The following is a 17,727-nucleotide window of genomic DNA, read 5'->3' as shown; positions in this document are numbered from 1 at the left end:
TTGTTTCCCAAATCAGAGAAAGATACAGCAAAAAAGGCAAATATCCCTGATGAACATAGATGCAAACATTCTCAACAGAATACTAGTAAACTGAATCTAAGAGCACACCAGAAAGATCAGCCACCCTGCCCAAGTGGGATTTATCCCAGGGACGCAGGGATGGTTCAAAATCCGCAAATCAATAAAACTGATACATGACATCAACAAAATGATGGATAAAAACCATATCATTATCTCAATAGATATACAGAAAAATTTGTTAAAATACAACATCCCTAGGGCCGGCACTATGGCCTAGCGGGTAAAGCTGCTGCCTGCAGTTGCCAGCATCCCATACAGGTGCTGGTTTGAGTCCGGCTGCTCCACTTCTGATCCAGCTCTCTGCTATGGCCTAGATAAGCAGTGGAAGATGGCCCAAGTCCTTGAGCCCCTGCACCCACATGGGAGACCCCGAAGAAGCTGCTGGCTCCTGACTTTGGATTGGCACAGCTTCAGCTGTTGCAGCCAATTGGGGAGTGAACTAGTGGATGGAAGACCTATCTCTCTCTGCCTTTCCTTCTCTCTCTCTATAACTCTTTCAAATAAATAAATAAATCTTTAAAAATTACAACATCCCTTGTCAATGATTGTGTAAGGAATAGACGCAAGACACTGAGAAGAGAGGGAGTAAATTGGGTGATTTGTGGTATTTTATAGGAAATGGCAAGATGTGAGAACAGTTACACTAAATAGAATGAATCTGCTATGTTTCTAAAAATGCTCTAGGTTACAGATGTGGTCTTATGTGCTAATAAAGAATAATGCATTTGATCTAATTTTTAATTTTTTTTTTTTGATGGAGTGCACAGTGAGAGAGAGAGACAGAGAGAAAGGTCTTCCTTTGCCATTGGTTCACCCTCCAATGGCCGCTGTGGCCGGCGCGCTGGGGCCGGCGCGCTGCGGCCTGCGCACCGCGCTGATCTGAAGGCAGGAGCCAGGTGCTTCTTCTGGTCTCCCATGCGGGTGCAGGGCCCAAGGACTTGGGCCATCCTCCACTGCACTCCCTGGCCACAGCAGAGAGCTGGCCTGGAAGAGGGGCAGCCGGGACAGAATCCGGCACTCTGACCGGGACTAGAACCCGGTGTGCTGGCGCCGCAAGGCAGAGGATTAGCCTGTTGAGCCGCGGCGCCAGCCCATTTGATCTAATTTTAAATGGAATATTGGCATGTAAGAAATTATGTCAAAGAATATGTTTATAATTTCATATTTTGCCCAGCGCTGTGGGTCAGTTGTTTAATCCTCCACCTGCAGCGCCGGCATCCTATATGGGCCCCCGGTTCTAGTCCCAGTTGCTCCTCTTCCAATCCAGCTCTCTGCTGTGGCCTGGAAGGGCAGTGGAGGATGGCCCAAGTGCTTGGGCCTCTGCACCCGCATGGGAGACCAGGAGGAAGCACCTGGTTCCTGGCTTCGTATCGGCATAGCTCCAGCCGCCATGGCCATTTGGGGAGTGAACCAACAGAAGGAAGACCTTTCTCTCTGTATTTCTCTCTCTCATTGTCTATAACTCTACCTGTCAAATAAATAAAAAAATAATTTCATAATTTAACTGTCAACTGTAATTTGACATCTTCCACATCTTCTACTCCCTTTCTGAAGCTCAAGTTCATCTCTAGTATTAACCATAGTCATAATATTTTCTTCAGTTTTTCGTATCCAGTTGACTACAAATGCCTTTGTGTATACCATTCTTGCTCTTATTTTCTAAACTGAATCAGACAGTGGGTCCTGCAGAATTTTCTGGTTTCCATCCCTTCCTCTCCATTCCTGGTGAAACCTAGCTCAGACACTTTCCACTGAACAGCTTTGTGGTTATTCTTCCTGACTTTGTTTATTACCTTTATTTATTACCTTTCAAATGCAGTCTGCATACTGTCCCAAGATAAATCCTCTACAACATTTTTTTAAACTACACTATAAAACTTGCTACCACTTGGAGGGTTTCTTATTTCTATTACATCTAATGCCCCACACATAGTAGTCTCTGGAGCTGAGTGATGTAACACACTTGACTTTGAGTAAGGAAATAAAGGACAAGTTTATCCAGTTGGTACCAACTTGAAAGGAATTGAACAGACATCCAAATTCATCTCAGTAAGCTGGAGTATAAATTATCAATACGAAGCCGGCGCCGCGGCTCACTAGGCTAATCCTCCGCCTTGCGGCGCTGGCACACTGGGTTCTAGTCCCGGTCAGGGCGCCGGATTCTGTCCCGGTTGCCCCTCTTCCAGGCCAGCTCTCTGCTGTGGCCAGGGAGTGCAGTGGAGGATGGCCCAAGTGCTTGGGCCCTGCACCTCATGGGAGACCAGGATAAGTACCTGGCTCCTGCCATTGGATCAGCGCGGTGCACTGGCCGCAGCGCGCCGGCCCCAGCGCGCCGGCCGCGGCGGCCATTGGAGGGTGAACCAATGGCAAAGGAAGACCTTTCTCTCTGTCTCTCTCACTGTCCACTCTGCCTGTCAAAAAAAAAAAAAAAAAAAAAAGAAAAGAAAAGAAAAATTATCAATATGACACAGCTTAGATTCAAATGTAAAGTTTAGAAAAAAGGCATTTTCCCCTTTAACATTCTAAACACTATGCTTCCATTATAAGATTTGAATGCTTTCTGTTTACAGAATTAAAGTAGTATTAGCAAGCAATACCAAAAAGACAAGTACCATATGTTTCCTCTGATCTGTGGTAACTGAGTACCTTAAAGGTAATCTATAGGAGTAAAATTGACACTTTGTGGAGTGATGATTTTGAATAGCCCTTGTCTTGACTGTTGAGGAACAATGAGTTTTGTTTGTTTGTTTTTGTTTTTTCTTCATACTATTTGTTGAGCTCTCTACTTAGTGCAGAGTTAATCTTATGAGTATAAAGTTAACTGAAAATAGATCTTTTTAAAAAGAATGGGGATGGGAGAGGGAAAAGGAAGAAGCATTGGGAGTATGGGCAGGAAGGAGATAGGGTGGAAAGAATCACTGTGTTTCTAAATTTGTATATATGAGATGCATGAAGTTTGTATTCCTTAAATAAAATTTAAAATGAATAAATAAATGTATTAAAAACTTAAAAATAATCTTTAATGTGATATATAATACTACATTTATTTTATGCCACTTCATAATAGATATCTTTCCCAATTTGCTGCATAAGAGGGGATCAATATTTAAGTATTCAAAACTCACTGGAGGATGTGCTGAGCATAGCTTGCTCTTTTTCCCTCTAGTTAGATTGTTTAAAGGCTCAGGTTAAGTTACTTTTACATTTTAAAGTGCATTAACTTCCTAAAATTTCTGCCCTTAAATGCTACACTAATTTAATATTTGTCCTATATCCTTTTAAAATCTAATTTATAGGCCGGCGCCGCGGGTCACTAGCCTAATCCTCCGCCTTGCGGCACCAGCACACCGGGTTCTAGTCCCGGTCAGGGCGCTGGATTCTGTCCCGGTTGCCCCTCTTCCAGGCCAGCTCTCTGCTGTGGCCAGGGAGTGCAGTGGAGGATGGCCCAAGTCCTTGGGCCCTGCACCCGCATGGGAGACCAGGATAAGTACCTGGCTCCTGCCATCGGATCAACGCAGTGCTCAGGCTGCAGCGTGCCGGCTGCGGCGGCCATTGGAGGGTGAACCAATGGCAAAGGAAGGCCTTTCTCTCTGTCTCTCTCACTCACTGTCCACTCTGCCTGTCAAAAAAAATTAATTTAGACAGAAATCTGAATTGACCTTTATTATATTTTCTCTACTTTTAAACTGCAGTCATCTATTAGCAATTTTCAGACTCATGAATGGGAAATTTTTCTATACTAAAATAATATTTTTTTAATTTAGATATTTCAGTGAGAAATATAATAATCTTGTCAATTTCAGGAGGTGTAGCATTAGTCATTTGTGACTTACATCAGGAGGAAAGGTTGGAGCCAGTTTTAGTTAGGTACATGAAAAATGTACCTTCACCTTCACACAACTCAGAAATGGCTAAAGCAATTTGGTTCAAACTCTCAAACAAGTTCACCTTTAATACAAACTAAAGTTTGAAAATCTCATCCAAAATGGAATTGCACCCAGAGAAAATTATGAGTAAGACTTGAAAAGCAGATATAAGTTATAAAATAATTCTTTTTTAAACTTAACATAAGCTATTTTTCTTGTAAAAAGTTTTTTATACTTATTATAAGAGAAATTAGTAACTAGTTTTAAATTTGAAGCTTCTAATAGTTACAAATTTATTTTAAGAAAAATTAGTGGAAAAATTACTTTTAGTTGAATTATTAACATTGGTAATCAAAGTAAAATCGGTACATAATATGTGATACTGTAATTTCTATAGTATTCATTAGCATATTTTGGGATAAGATTATCTGGAGGTCTACACACTACCCAATGTATATATATTTAAGGGGCTATATTTAAGGCATTTATGGATTAATGATTACCTGCAGCCCTTGGACCAACTGACAACCATCTGGGGAGTGAACCACTGGATGGAAAAATTGTCTCTCCCTCTCGCTCTGTAACTCTGACTTTCAAAATAAATAAAAAAATCTTTAAAATAAATATTATAAAAACTCATTTATCTGTACCCTTATGTGCATTTCTTGGTATACATGCTGAATTTTAACAAGATGTCAAAAACCAAAGTATACTACGAAGATACCTCTTTATATGGAAATAAATGAAGCCACAAAAGTGAAAAAAGTAAATCTGTTGAGGTGGGGGTGAATGTTAAAGTGTTAAGGGTTAAGAGTAAAACAACCTATAATTGAATGCCATGAAAACGTTTAAGGATGAAGGGAATGTCTTGAAGTTTCAATGCACATGCTAAAATGAAAATGAGTTTTACACAATACTCTTTCACATCATTATAAAAGTAATACATTTGCATAGTTATAGGATTTACATTGAAAGATGAGAAAACTGTCCATCCTTCATCCAGTTCATATCTATACATTTTAAAATACCACATAATTATTTTCATAAAAAAGTAACATTAAAGCAGTTAAAGTATTTTTGTCCTTGTGTTTCAGACTTATTTTCTTTAAAGAGTCTATTAAATCAGGAAAATTACTTTATTTCAGTAAATGTGTGTTTCTTTGTATAAAATTCAAATATATTTCAAAAGAAGATCCTCCTTTTATTCAAGGGTTCCAAAATATTTTCTTCAAAGGTTTGGAGAGTTAATATTTCAGGCTTTGAAAGCCATATGGCCTGTGTCAAAATGACTTAAGTCTGTACTATGAGGGCAGTTATTGTCAATGTGTAAATGAATGGATATGGCTTTGTCCCAATGAAACTCCTTTTAGAAACATAGAATGGGTCAGAGTTGACCTGAGGTTATCAATTTACTAATTGCTGCTATTTATATGTTTCAGGAAAAATAATGTGTAAAATTCTCTTTCTTACAATTAGATATTTTTTGGCAGATAATTTTATGGTTTATTTGTATAATCAAAAATCTGTGAGTACTCATTCTACAGATATTAAGGTAAGATTTATGTTATGTTTTTATAAACTTTAAAAAAATTTTAAATCATGAATAAATGCTTTTCTAGTATATAAACTCTCAAGATTCACAGGGGGATATATTTAAGGTATTTATGGATTAATGATTAGGTTGGGTGCCAGGTTCTAGTCCCAGTTGCTCCTCTTCCAGTCCAGCACCTTCTGCTGTGGTCTGGGAGGGCAGTGGAGGATGGCCCAAGTGCTTGAGCCCCTGCGCCCACATGGGAGACCAGGAGCAAGTACCTGGCTCCTGGCTTCGGATCGGCGTAGCTCTGGCTGTGGTGGCCATTTGGGGAGTGAACCAATGGAAGGAAGACCTTTCCGTCTCCCTCTCTCACTGTCTGTAACTAACTCTACCTGTGAAATAAACAGATAAAAAAATCTTTAAAACAAAACAAAACAAAATCATAATCCAAAAGAATAGTTAGGGTTGTGGAAAGTGTCCAAAATGTGGCGATTTTTTTCTTCTCAATGCCACTTTGCTCATACTGTTGTAAACCAGGTAGCTTGTGAGAAATATTCAGAAAGTTCAATCAAGTATAGAAGCAGGAAATCACTAGAAAGTTTTGTCAGTTCCTAAGTAACCACTTTCTTTCTTCCCTAGCCTCACTGTTACTATCAAGGATATATTGAAGGATATCCAAATTCCATTGTCACACTCAGCACGTGCTCTGGACTCAGGTTATTTTTTTTCCTATTCTGGATTACAGAAAAGCAGAGTTATATTTGTCTATAGAAAATTTATTGTTTATATTAAGTGTGAACCTGAAGGAGGATTCTTATGCTGAGGTTTTTCAACAGCATCCTCCTCTTAACATGTTTCCACTTTCATTATTTCTTCTCAGTTTCCTCACTGACCAGAGACATTTCTAACTTCCTGAAAGGTTAGATTCACAACTTTCCTTGCACGTTTGCTTGTTTATTTTTCTTAAGTACAGAAATGGCAATTGGAGGGGCTTGACAACCGTAAGAGAAGCTAAATTCAGGATATTTTATCTCAGCAAAGAGTATTTTTGATATATAGTAGTGTTTGGATATATCAGAAAAAACATATAATGTTGTCTTTTTCAAGGAAGCCATTTTCAAAGTGAAGAGGCAGGTTATATAAAAACAAATAGTTATATTGCTCATGTTTTTTCTAGTACCACCATCATGAATTCTCCACAAATTGTTGGGTTTCCTTCTTAGTGCTCTGAGAGTTTTTCTATTCTGTCAGGAAATTATCTACCTTCATTTTATAGCTCAGGAAACGTGTTTAAGTTTTTACAAAAATTTTAATGATATAAAGAGAACAAATTTCATATATTTCATAGGTACAATTCTAAGACGATAACCATATTTGCCTCCCTCCTTCACTCCCTCCCTCAACCCTCCTCTTTCCTTCCTTTATTGTTTTTATTTTTTGCAAAAACATAATTTCAATCCACTCTGTAATCACAGGCTTAATACACCACTAACCATAATATTCAACAGGTAAAAAGTCGAAAGACCACAGTTCCACAGTAGTATGAACAGGAACCTTGGTATTCTATAGTGCTTTTTACTTGGATCTCTGAAATTTGGAGCTGAAATTTGTTTTTTTGGGAGTAGTGATTTGAATTGTTATCCATATTCAGGAAAGGAAAATTATATGAATTGTTTATTCATTGGAATCTTTCTTTTAATCAAGACCATGTATCTAACAAAATTGTCATTTAATAATTATTGCTAAATTTAATTTTTATTAATATGATTTTTCATGCTATATGCATTGTTACTCAAAATTTTAAATTATTGCAAACCAAAGAAATTCATCAAGAATTCCTTTTAATATAGCTTTAGTTAAGTCATTGACTTGGAAAATAGGAATTACTTGATCACTGTAATGTGCATCTGACAATTGACTAAATAATTTGTTGTAATCTAATAATCAATTTGGTAATTTTTGCTGCTTTTATAACTATGAAAAGGTGAAGTGGAAAGTTGGTTTTGTGGATTGGGGAAATATTTTTTCACTTGGAGTCATCTCTAGAAGAGTTTGGGTCAAAATACTGGACTCAGAATATTCTATATATTATTTTTTCTTTTCTATTTTGTCAGAATTTCATAATATTGATTCAATTAAAAGCACACAAAATTTTTTATTTAATTTTACAGAGGAGTACTGCAATTTGAAAATGTTTCTTATGGAATTGAGCCTCTGGAATCTACAGTTCAATTTCAGCATCTTCTATATAAATTAGGAAATAGAAATAAGGAATTTTCAAGTTTCAACAATGATACTAAAATCATAGAAAAACACTCAAAGGACTACATCATTTATATAGGTGAAAAAGTGAGTTGGGTATACCTTATTACTACTTTCAAAGCAGTTATTGGTTGTGTTTATTTAAATTAATAGGCTATTGTATGGCTATAGGAAATGTCGTTTCCTTGTGAACATCTAATCTTTTCTCAACCCAACTATTTCCTTGAATCCAGACATCAACCTTTTCTCCTTGCAACAATCTATCACTTTCTGCTTATGAGCAGCTTTATTTTGGTTCTTATTTTGTTTGTTAACATTATCATTTTCTAAAAATTAAGTAATTTTTAAACAAAAAATTCCAAGTTCTTGCTGTTGTCTCAAAATTACTGGAAGTTATTCAATAGAGCCAATATTTATAGAGCTTGATTCATGACCAAAGAGTCAGCATTAACTAAATTATAAGTATAATTAAAGTATCATAAACAGGGTTGCCTGATATGGCCATGTGTATTGTTCAACATGCTGCCTGCATTACAGCATGTGATAGTCCTCATCAACGCATTGTAAAGGGATAAAACTGAATACCAAGAAATAATGGCATACATTTACATAGATTATACAAGAGTATGTGGCAATATTAGTTGTTCCTAGTACATGTCCTGTCCATCTTCTGTCAATTAAAAAAAAAAACCCTCAGAATTTAGCTGGGCATATGTCTCCTTTATTTCCAGTTGAGGTCTTGAGACAAAGTTACAGCTGTTGATGACATATATAGTTAAAGCTGATGATAACATGTGAGCAGACATACTGTGTTTCTCTGGACTGAATTCTAAAGGGAAAGGTCTTATCCTCCATGCCAGTTCCCTTTCCTGCTGTCTGGAGTGTAGGAAATGCCCTGGTCATTATGGATCAGGATGGTACCACATGGATAGGAAGGTAGAATGCACTTTGCTCTTGAAAAATTTACATAGTGGAACACTCTGAACTTTTAGGTATGAGAGAAGTAAACTCTAATCTTGTTTAATTCATCATTAATTTCTGGCTCTGTTATAGCTACTAATTATATATCCTAGGTAATACAGGACCTAATGGACTATGAAATGTGTATGTAACACCTAAATATTCAGTACTACTACAGATATGTGTATAATTTATAATACATTTTTGTTAAATACTAGCAATTTTGTTTCCCTTGTAAGAGTTTAGGAATGTAAGTACAAGGCTTAGATGACCTGGCATAGTGAACAGTACTGGTGCTCTGCCCAGATGTTCTCAGGTTTCTTTATACTGTATTTTTGTGGGGGTAGGGTGGGATGGTAGAAGACACTGTCTTTGTTTTGTGCTTTTGCTTTTAACAGTTGGCACTTGTGGCACTTTTTTGATTTGTAGTCCTTCAGCTACTGAAACTTCTAGAGATCTGCATTTCCCTATGGTGTTCCTCAACTAGTGCATCAGTGACTCACAGGTCAGAACAACCTGCTCCAGAGTTTATTTCTGGGACTTTGCCTGTGAGCACACTCTCATGTGGCTTCCCTTACTCTTAATCCTTCTTCTACTGGTGTCTGGGAGGGGAACTTCCTTAATGAATAATTTATGCAGGAATTCTGTCCTAGATAGATTGGTCTTTGAAGAGTGACACAGTTCTTTTTAAAGGTTTATATATATATATATATATATCTGCTTTATAACGGAATGCTTTCTCATTTGAGCACCTGTCTTCCAAACTGAATTTGTGTTGTTTTAAAAGTGACACGACCCGCAAAACAAGTTAGGAAGCTCTGGGTGCTCAGGGACATCACTTTATCTGGATGAGTGTTGGAGGAAAGAAAAATGACAGACTGAGAAAAGTAGAAAGTTCCCCTTAGATTTACTTGGTTGATGATTATTATTGTAGCTTCCTCCCTTCCCCTCCCCTCTCCTCCTCACCCCTTCCTTCTCCTCCCCTCCTCTCCTCTCCCCTCCCCTCCCCTCTTCACTTCTCCTCTCTGCTTCTCTTCCCTTCACTCCCCTTCCCTCCCATCCCCTCCAGCCTCTCAGGGATGTTGCTTCTTAATGCACAAAGCTTTGCAGATAAATTACTTCCAAACCAATCTAGGTTGCCTTGTGTAGCTTGGTCCATTGAATAACTGTCAATGGTGAACTGGTGAGAAAAACCAAGAAAGAAAATGGAGAGCAGGACTGAATAAATAAATTCTTATAAAAAAGAATAAATTGAAAAAATGGAACAGAAGTAATGGATATAAAAGGACACTTTCTTAATTTGAGACAAAAATTTTTAAACTTCAGATGTTCTCTGGGACAGAATCAGTAAATGAAGTGATACTAACAGTCAAACAACTTTTGACCTAAGGTCTGGACTTTGAGTTTAAATAGTGTGTTAAAAAAAATCCCAGATTAGTTAGTGTGCTGTACATTGAGATTTAATGCTGTAACTAGTACTCAAACAGTATTTTTCACTTTATGTTTCTGTGTGGGAGCAAACTGTTGAAATCTTTACTTAATGTATGCTAAACTGATCTTCTGTATATAAAGAGTTCTAAAGGAATTTGAAAATTAGCTTTGCTGGGTAATTTTGCTTTTTAACATTCATCAAAAGATAGGTTAAGGGGTAGGATGATTAATGAGTGCTAAGTTACCGCTATGTAGGAGTAAGAAGTTTGGTAGTCTTGCACAATAGGATAACTAGTTAATGTGCTGTACATTTCTATATGAAAAGAAACTAGAAGATAAAGTTTTGGATAGTTTAACCATAAAGAAATTTAAGTGTGTTCGAAATGCCCTTAATGGACAATATGCAATGTATACATGTATGGAAACATCACATGTACCCCAAAAGTAGGCACAATTTTTATATGTTGTTTAGATTCTTTAATTAAAAAGATAGTTATGAAGGCTCTGTTGTGTTATAGATAAAAATATTGTCACCCAGGAGCTTTATTCTGTTGTCATTTAAAAGTGAAAATGTCAGAAATATCTCAAAAATAGATGATTTCAGAAGCTGAATTCTCATTAATTCACTTGAAATCTATTAAATTAAGAATTCCTTAAAAGCAGACATTAAATTAGTTTGTTTTAGTGAAGCATTATTGAGAAAAATAAACATGTTTCAATTTCTAGTCTTTTCCTTCCTCCTTAGTTATAGAGACATATGACCTGCTGACGGTGCTCAGGAAACTTTCTTTCATGAGAAAAAAAAATTGATCAGTAGAATTTTAATTCTTAACCAAATACTAGATATTCAGGCTCCATCCAAAATGGGAAGTAAGAACTGTATCAAATTTTACTAACAGTTTGTGGGATCACCAAGATGATTGAAAAGCATTATTGCCAAAGTGCCATATGCACAGTACCTCAGGTTCTACATATTTTACTTATTTATTTAAAAATATATATTTTCTTAATTAAAATTTTTAATCTCTTCTTTTTACTATGCTTTACTTTTATTTAAAAAATTTTAATATAAAGAGAACATATTTCAGGTTCACTTTTAAGAAGATAACCATACTTGCCTCCCTCCCTCAATCCCCCTTCTTCATTCCTTTCTTCTTTTTTTACTTTTACAAAAACATAATTTCAGTTTACTTTATAATGACAAGATAAATGCCCCACTAACCATAATATTCCACAAGTGAAAAATAAAAAGACCACTGTTCCACAGAAGTATAGACATAGGCTAAAAATTATAATAAACCATAGGATATCCATTTTATTTTTATATTTTTTTGTATTCTGTATAAATTACCACATATCAGAGAAAACATACAATATTTGTCTTTTGGGGATTGGCTTATTTCACTTTTTTAATTTTTTTATTTATTTATTTTTTTGACAGGCAGAGTGGACAGTGAGATAGAGAGAGAGAGACAGAGAGAAAGGTCTTCCTTTTTGCTGTTGGTTCACCCTCCAATGGCCGCCGCGGCCGATGCGCTGCAGCCGGCGCGCTGCAGCTGGTGCATCGTGCTGATCCGAAGGCAGGAGCCAGGTGCTTCTTCTGGTCTCCTATGGGGTGCAGGACTCTAGCACTTGGGCCATCCTCCACTGCACTCCCGGGCCATAGCAGAGAGCTGGCCTGGAAAAGGGGCAACCGGGACAGAATCCGGCACCCCGACTGGGACTAGAACCCGGTGTGCCGGCGCCGCAAGGCGGAGGATTAGCCTATTGAGCCATGGCGCTGGCCCTTATTTCACTATTATGCTTAGTAAAGTAAATATATATATATATATATATATATATACATATATATATGTTGTGTGTGTGTGTGTGACTTTTAAATACCAATACTTTTAATATGTATGTCTATAATTGGGAAATAGGCAATTGAACCAACTTTCATGCTAAAGACACACAAAACTATGTTAAAAATCTTAAAATCCTCAAGTATATTTTAATATGTGAGAAATTTCTGGGAGAATACCTGGGGAAAGTGTGATAACAGAGAGGTAAGCACATGCTTCTATAGCTGCCTTCAACCTAATGTTATTTTATTTAATCCTGATAAACAGTTGTTTATTTGAACTTCATCTTTGGTGGCCTTATGAGAGAATGAAAATTAAAAGCCCCAGAGGAGGTAGTTTGATAAACTGCTTCTCACTCTGAGCTAGCTGTGGAAATAAATTTGAAATTAGGATGGTGGGAGTTCACCCACCACAATATTAGAGAAATTCACCAACTTTTCTCCTAAGGTGGTGATACTAAATTTGTGGTTTTTTTTTTTTTTTTTTTTTTTACCCTTGAGGAAATGGAGGTGAATGGGTCATTTATTTCTTATATTGTCAACTGGCCAAATGTGTACAAGCAGGGGTTCTGAGAGGAAGAGTAGCAGTATAGAAAGTGATGCAACTTACAAATTGGCACAAGAGCACTGCCTCTGAGTATTTATTGACTCCATTTACAAAGCCCAGTCCAGACTGAGAGCAAGGAGAAACAGACTCTACTGTCAGTGAGATAGACTGCAGAGGACATGGATATAGGAAGGAGTTAAAAAAATAGTAACCATTTTTTCATTTTTATCACCTAAATAATTTATAAAGTAGTTTAATCAATTTTTGTGTGCCAATGAAATAGATGCTAGATGTTTTGTTCTGTGTTCACAAATTGGGAGCTGCAGATATACTGATGATCTGTTATGACTTTATAACCAGCATTCTTACTACTGCTAGAGTCCATTGCTATAAAACTTAAGGGATATACATTGATATTAATTAGTTATAAAAATAGTCATGTAAATGCTATGGTAATAGCTTTGATAAAGTGTTCAGAATTCATAAATGATGAAATATTTCAAGTTTTATATGCTGCTTTTTTCTAGCCAATACTGCCTGTTCCAGATGTATTTCCTCTTTATCTAGAAATGTACATTGTGGTGGACAAAGCTTTGGTATGTGTTTTGCTTTTTCTTTGATTTTAAATATTTGGTAAAAATATACAATTATCCATACATTAAGAGCAACTAAAAATTATGATCTTTTGAATGGGTTGTCATAGGAAAAACATTGTAAAACTGTTAAACTGTTAGCTGAAAAACCAGATAGAGTTACACTAATGCTGTCAACAGTCCTGCAGAATGAAGTGGTTTTTTTCTGGCCTTTCACATTTTTAGGACTTCTTCAGATATGATTCCAACTGCTTTTAATGGCACTATGTGGACAAAATGTAAATTTTTAAGCTTTTTAGTCCTATTATGGGGAAGTCATGAAGAGCAAGCTGTCCGTGTTCTAAGAAATGTTTTGCTGTGTAAAATATTTATTAGAACAAAAGTGATGATAGTACAACTATATATGAGGACAACTTACAATAACGTGTCTAGTGTCTAGCTTTTTAGCAGTGTTTTTTGTTTGTTTGTTTGTTTTTTTTTGTGGTATACCTGTGATAGTTCGTTGTTTACCTGACCTGGAAACCTCTAGATCTTTGATTCCCATAAACAATTGAGGGCCTCTGAAATATTCATTGTCTTTGAGATGATAACTTTGCTTTTTTTTTTTTTTGACAGGCAGAGTGGACAGTGAGAGAGAGAGACAGAGAGAAAGGTCTTCCTTTTGCTGTTGTTGGTTCACCCTCCAATGGCTGCCGCGGCCGTAGCGCATCGCGATGATCCGAAGCCAAGGGCCAGGTGCTTCTCCTGGTCTCCCATGCGGGTGCAGGGCCCAAGCACTTGGGCCATCCTCCACTGCACTCCCTGGCCATAGCAGAGAGCTGGCCTGGAAGAGGGGCAACCGGGACAGAATCCGGCGCCCCGACCGGGACTAGAACCCGGTGTGCTGGCACTGCAGGCAGAGGATTAGCCTATTGAGCCGCGGCGCCGGCCGATAACTTAGCTTGTAATCAAAGAGGTTGTGCTTTATTTCTCCTAATAGTTAAAAGATTTCAGATAATGGGGATAAAATATATTTTCCAGGGTTTATCCTGATTATAAGCATTTGATTGTCATACCTGGGGAACATCACAGATAATATCAAAAGGGCTCCTTATCAATTACATTCCAAAGGTTGTAAAGCTTGTCAGGAATCCAGAGTTAAAGTCAGAGATAATAGGAATTTAAAGATGGTTTCTTAAATACTTGGTTCATTACAGGAAAAAAATGACAGAGGGGCCATTTAAGAGACAGTGGAGATAATGAGATATTTAAGAGATAGTTGAGATATGATTACATCTAAAGGGGCTGGTTTGGATTATGAAAATGATTTTGTTTCAGGACTTTGTTATAACTGTTTGAGAGTTGTTTTAAATGATTCTTGTATAATACTTGTATAATACTGTATAATACTTGTATAATACTGGTTAAGCATACTTTCTCTCTATTCTTATGTTTATTTACATAGTAATAAGGCAAACATTGTCCCAGCTATGAATTCTCTGTTACTAGATATTGCCATTTAAAGGGCAAGAATATAAATATGTTCTTAAGTGACTTAATAAAAATGATTCTGCAATTTTATCCTTGTCAGTTCAGTGCCACAGTTGAGGAAAGCATATAGTGCTATAAAAATGTAGTTTAGCAATGGAGATATGAATAGAAACACACAATTGTAGCTTGAGCAACTGTAAGAGCCCACAAGTGGCTATTTTAAAATTCAGGGTTGTCTTGTTATTCAGGTATGATGAGGCCATGAGAGCAGTAAATGTTGCTATTGAGAAGAATGTTGCTATTGCTATTTGGGACTCATATTCTCAAGAGGAGGGAGCAGTGTACATCATACAGGTGGCCACATGGGAAAGGACTGGTGTTAGGAGACAGAGAGAAAGCCAGAGGGGAATGTGGACAGGAGACTTTATTGTGATTTCCTTTGCAGGGTTGGGTAGGCAGGTGTGGGAGGATTGGCTAGTTTGAATAATTCAGCTGAGCCCTGGGATGAAGGGGCTGTTCATTGTTGTCTAGTACCTGCCTCTGGGGTGAGCAGTGCAAGGTAATAGTGGCCCTCAGTGTAAAACCTTAGAGAGGAGGTGATTGGATCAAGGCTTTGGATTAATTGGCTTGTATTTGAAAGGGACACTTGAAGGTAAGCCATTTACTATCTCTTGGAATTTGCTATCTCTAAGAAGTGTGACCAGTAAAGCCCCAAGATGTCAAAGCATAGGAAATACAAAAACTAAGAGCAATGGTCAGTATTGTGGGTTACATGATGAATACAGGAAATGAGTAATGGGTGTAGTTTGGGACCAGGGATGACTGCAAAACTTTGCTTTGCAAGTGTGAGCGAAGGTTCTTTTCAGGAAACTGCAAGTTCAGCTTGTTTAATATACATGGTTAATAGAGGGACACAGACATAGATGAAGAATTAATATGATATTTGGGTTTATCCTAAAGGCAATGGAGAGCCATTGAAATTTTTAAAACAGGGGTATGGCACACTTATGGTTTAATTTTAAAATAATCATTTTGGTAATTGTATAGTGGCTGGATTGCTGGTAAGAAAATGGGAGAAGTGAGCATGTAAGATATTATTCTAGTAATCAAGGTGAAAACCTCAAATAAATTATTTTTTTAGCACTAGAAATAAAGGAACAACTTTAAAAGTTACTGATGAGATTAAAGTTGAGGGACCTATAATTTTATTTGATTAATCATTTACTTAACAAATTTACTGAATAACATCTAGATACCATTTGCTTTTCTAGTTATTAGGGAAATGGCAGTGCACAAAATAGAAAAACCACCTCTGTTTTCATGGAGCATGTATTAAAATAAGCGTGAGATGTAGGAGAGGATAAGACTATTCACTGAAGTAGCAAAAAATTTAAGTAGGACCATTTTCTTAGGGAGGATAATGAGTTTAGTTTTGAATTATTTAAAGATCATATAGGACATTTAAGGCATAGTATAGTAGCAAGTTGATCTATAGACGTGGTATTTGTCATTGTTACAATATGGAGTTTATTCATATTTCAGTAGTTATATATGTACTAATTTGTGCAAGCATATGTGCATGTGTGTAGGGGAGACAGGATTATGTTTCAGTATCACAAAGGTAGTCTTGTGTAACCACCACCACAATCGGAATACTCAATAGTGCCATCACCACAAGTCTCTCTTACGTTGTCCCTGTAAGTCACAGCCATTCTGCCCCCTCCCACCTTGTCTTCTTAACCTTGGCAACCACTAAGCTGTTCTCTCTTGTAATTTCACCAATATTTCCTAAATATTCATAAGTATAGTGTTTGGTATCATTTTAGGATTTGTTTTACACTCAATATAATTTCTTGAGGATTTTTCAAGTTCTTCTAGATGTCAACAAACATTCTGTTTTATTGCTCAATAGTATCCTATGGTATGAATGCACTAGTTTATTTAACTGTTTAACCACTGGAGGACATATGAGTTGTTTCCAATTTTGGACTATTATGAATAAAGCTGTTATGGACGTTCATAGACACAGGTTTTTGGGTGAGCGTAAGTTTTCATTTCTTTGGGATAAATGCTCAGGAGTGCAATTTCTGGATCATAGAGTAAATTGATTTGTTTTGAAAGAAGTTGCCAAACTAATTTTCAGAGTAGCCATACTAGTTTATGCTCCCAACAGCAATGTATGAGTGATCCAGTTTAATGTCTTATTTTGAATTGTTAAACCCAAAAGCAGCCTCAAACCTCTGACAGCAGATGGAGAGAAAATCTCAAAAATGGCCTGGCGCCATGGCTCACTTGGTTAATCCTCTGCCTGCGGTGCTGGCATCCCATATGGGCGCTGGGTTCTAGTCCCGGTTGCTTCTCTTCCAGGCCAGCTCTCTGCTGTGGCCCTGGAGCGCAGTGGAGGATGGCCCAAGTGCTTGGGACCCTGCACCTGCGTGGGAGACCGGGAAGAAGTGCCTGGCTCCTGGCTTCGTATCATTGCAGCGCTGGCCATAGCAGGCATTTGGGGGGTGAACCAATGGAAGGAAGACCTTTCTCTCACTCTCTGTAACTCTGTCAAATAAATAAATAAAAGATCTTTAAAAAAAAAGAAAATCTCAAAAATGTCATGTAACAAATTGTATTAAAATATGAAATTGATTCTGTTTTTCAGGATGAATACCTGGGCTCTGATAGCACAACAGTAACAAATAAAATCATTGAAGTTTTTGGCCTTGTAAATTCAGTAAGTATTTCCCTTTTCATATCAGACGTATTTTAGTTTAAAATTATAAATTGTACTAACTTGACGTAGTGTTTCTGAATAACAAAATTATGCATATATAATGATTTTACAAAAATATCAAAATAATTTCTTGATTATTAAAAATAAAAAATTAACTGCACATATTTGTTTTTCTGTTCTTAGATGTTTACCCAATTTAAAGTCACTGTTGTGCTGTCATCATTAGAATTGTGGTCAGATGAAAATAAAATTTCTACCATTGGTGAGGCAGATGAATTATTGCACATATTTTTAAAGTGGAAACATTTTTATCTTACCTTAAGGCCTCATGATGTTGCATGTAAGCATAATGTTTCAGTACTCCTCAAAGGGAAAAACAGATCTGTGGCAATGAGATAATTACATAGTTTGAAAC

General features: G+C 36.9%; 2 protein-coding genes across 2 annotated transcripts in view; one reads left to right on the top strand and one right to left on the bottom strand.

Annotated features, from left to right (window-relative positions):
* Nucleotides 1-17,727, bottom strand: part of LOC138843046 (disintegrin and metalloproteinase domain-containing protein 32) — a 591,210-nt gene that overhangs the window by 209,490 nt on the left and 363,993 nt on the right. The gene's annotated exons all lie outside the window — the stretch shown is intronic.
* The window catches only part of LOC127485928 (disintegrin and metalloproteinase domain-containing protein 32), a 142,503-nt gene continuing 128,334 nt past the window's right edge, over nucleotides 3,559-17,727 (top strand). Inside the window, exons 1-6 of the mRNA XM_089326836.1 lie at nucleotides 3,559-5,499; nucleotides 6,121-6,197; nucleotides 7,653-7,830; nucleotides 13,052-13,120; nucleotides 17,241-17,312; nucleotides 17,496-17,652. Coding sequence (XP_089182962.1) covers nucleotides 5,395-5,499; nucleotides 6,121-6,197; nucleotides 7,653-7,830; nucleotides 13,052-13,120; nucleotides 17,241-17,312; nucleotides 17,496-17,652 — 658 coding nt within the window. The 5' untranslated portion in view covers nucleotides 3,559-5,394. The remainder of the gene's footprint in view (nucleotides 5,500-6,120; nucleotides 6,198-7,652; nucleotides 7,831-13,051; nucleotides 13,121-17,240; nucleotides 17,313-17,495; nucleotides 17,653-17,727) is intronic.

This window comes from Oryctolagus cuniculus, chromosome 2 (genome assembly GCF_051225735.1).
Source record: "Oryctolagus cuniculus isolate XC-2025 breed Fujian yellow rabbit chromosome 2, ASM5122573v1, whole genome shotgun sequence".
NCBI classification, from domain to species: domain Eukaryota; kingdom Metazoa; phylum Chordata; class Mammalia; order Lagomorpha; family Leporidae; genus Oryctolagus; species Oryctolagus cuniculus.
This window is presented reverse-complemented; position numbering and strand designations above follow the sequence as displayed.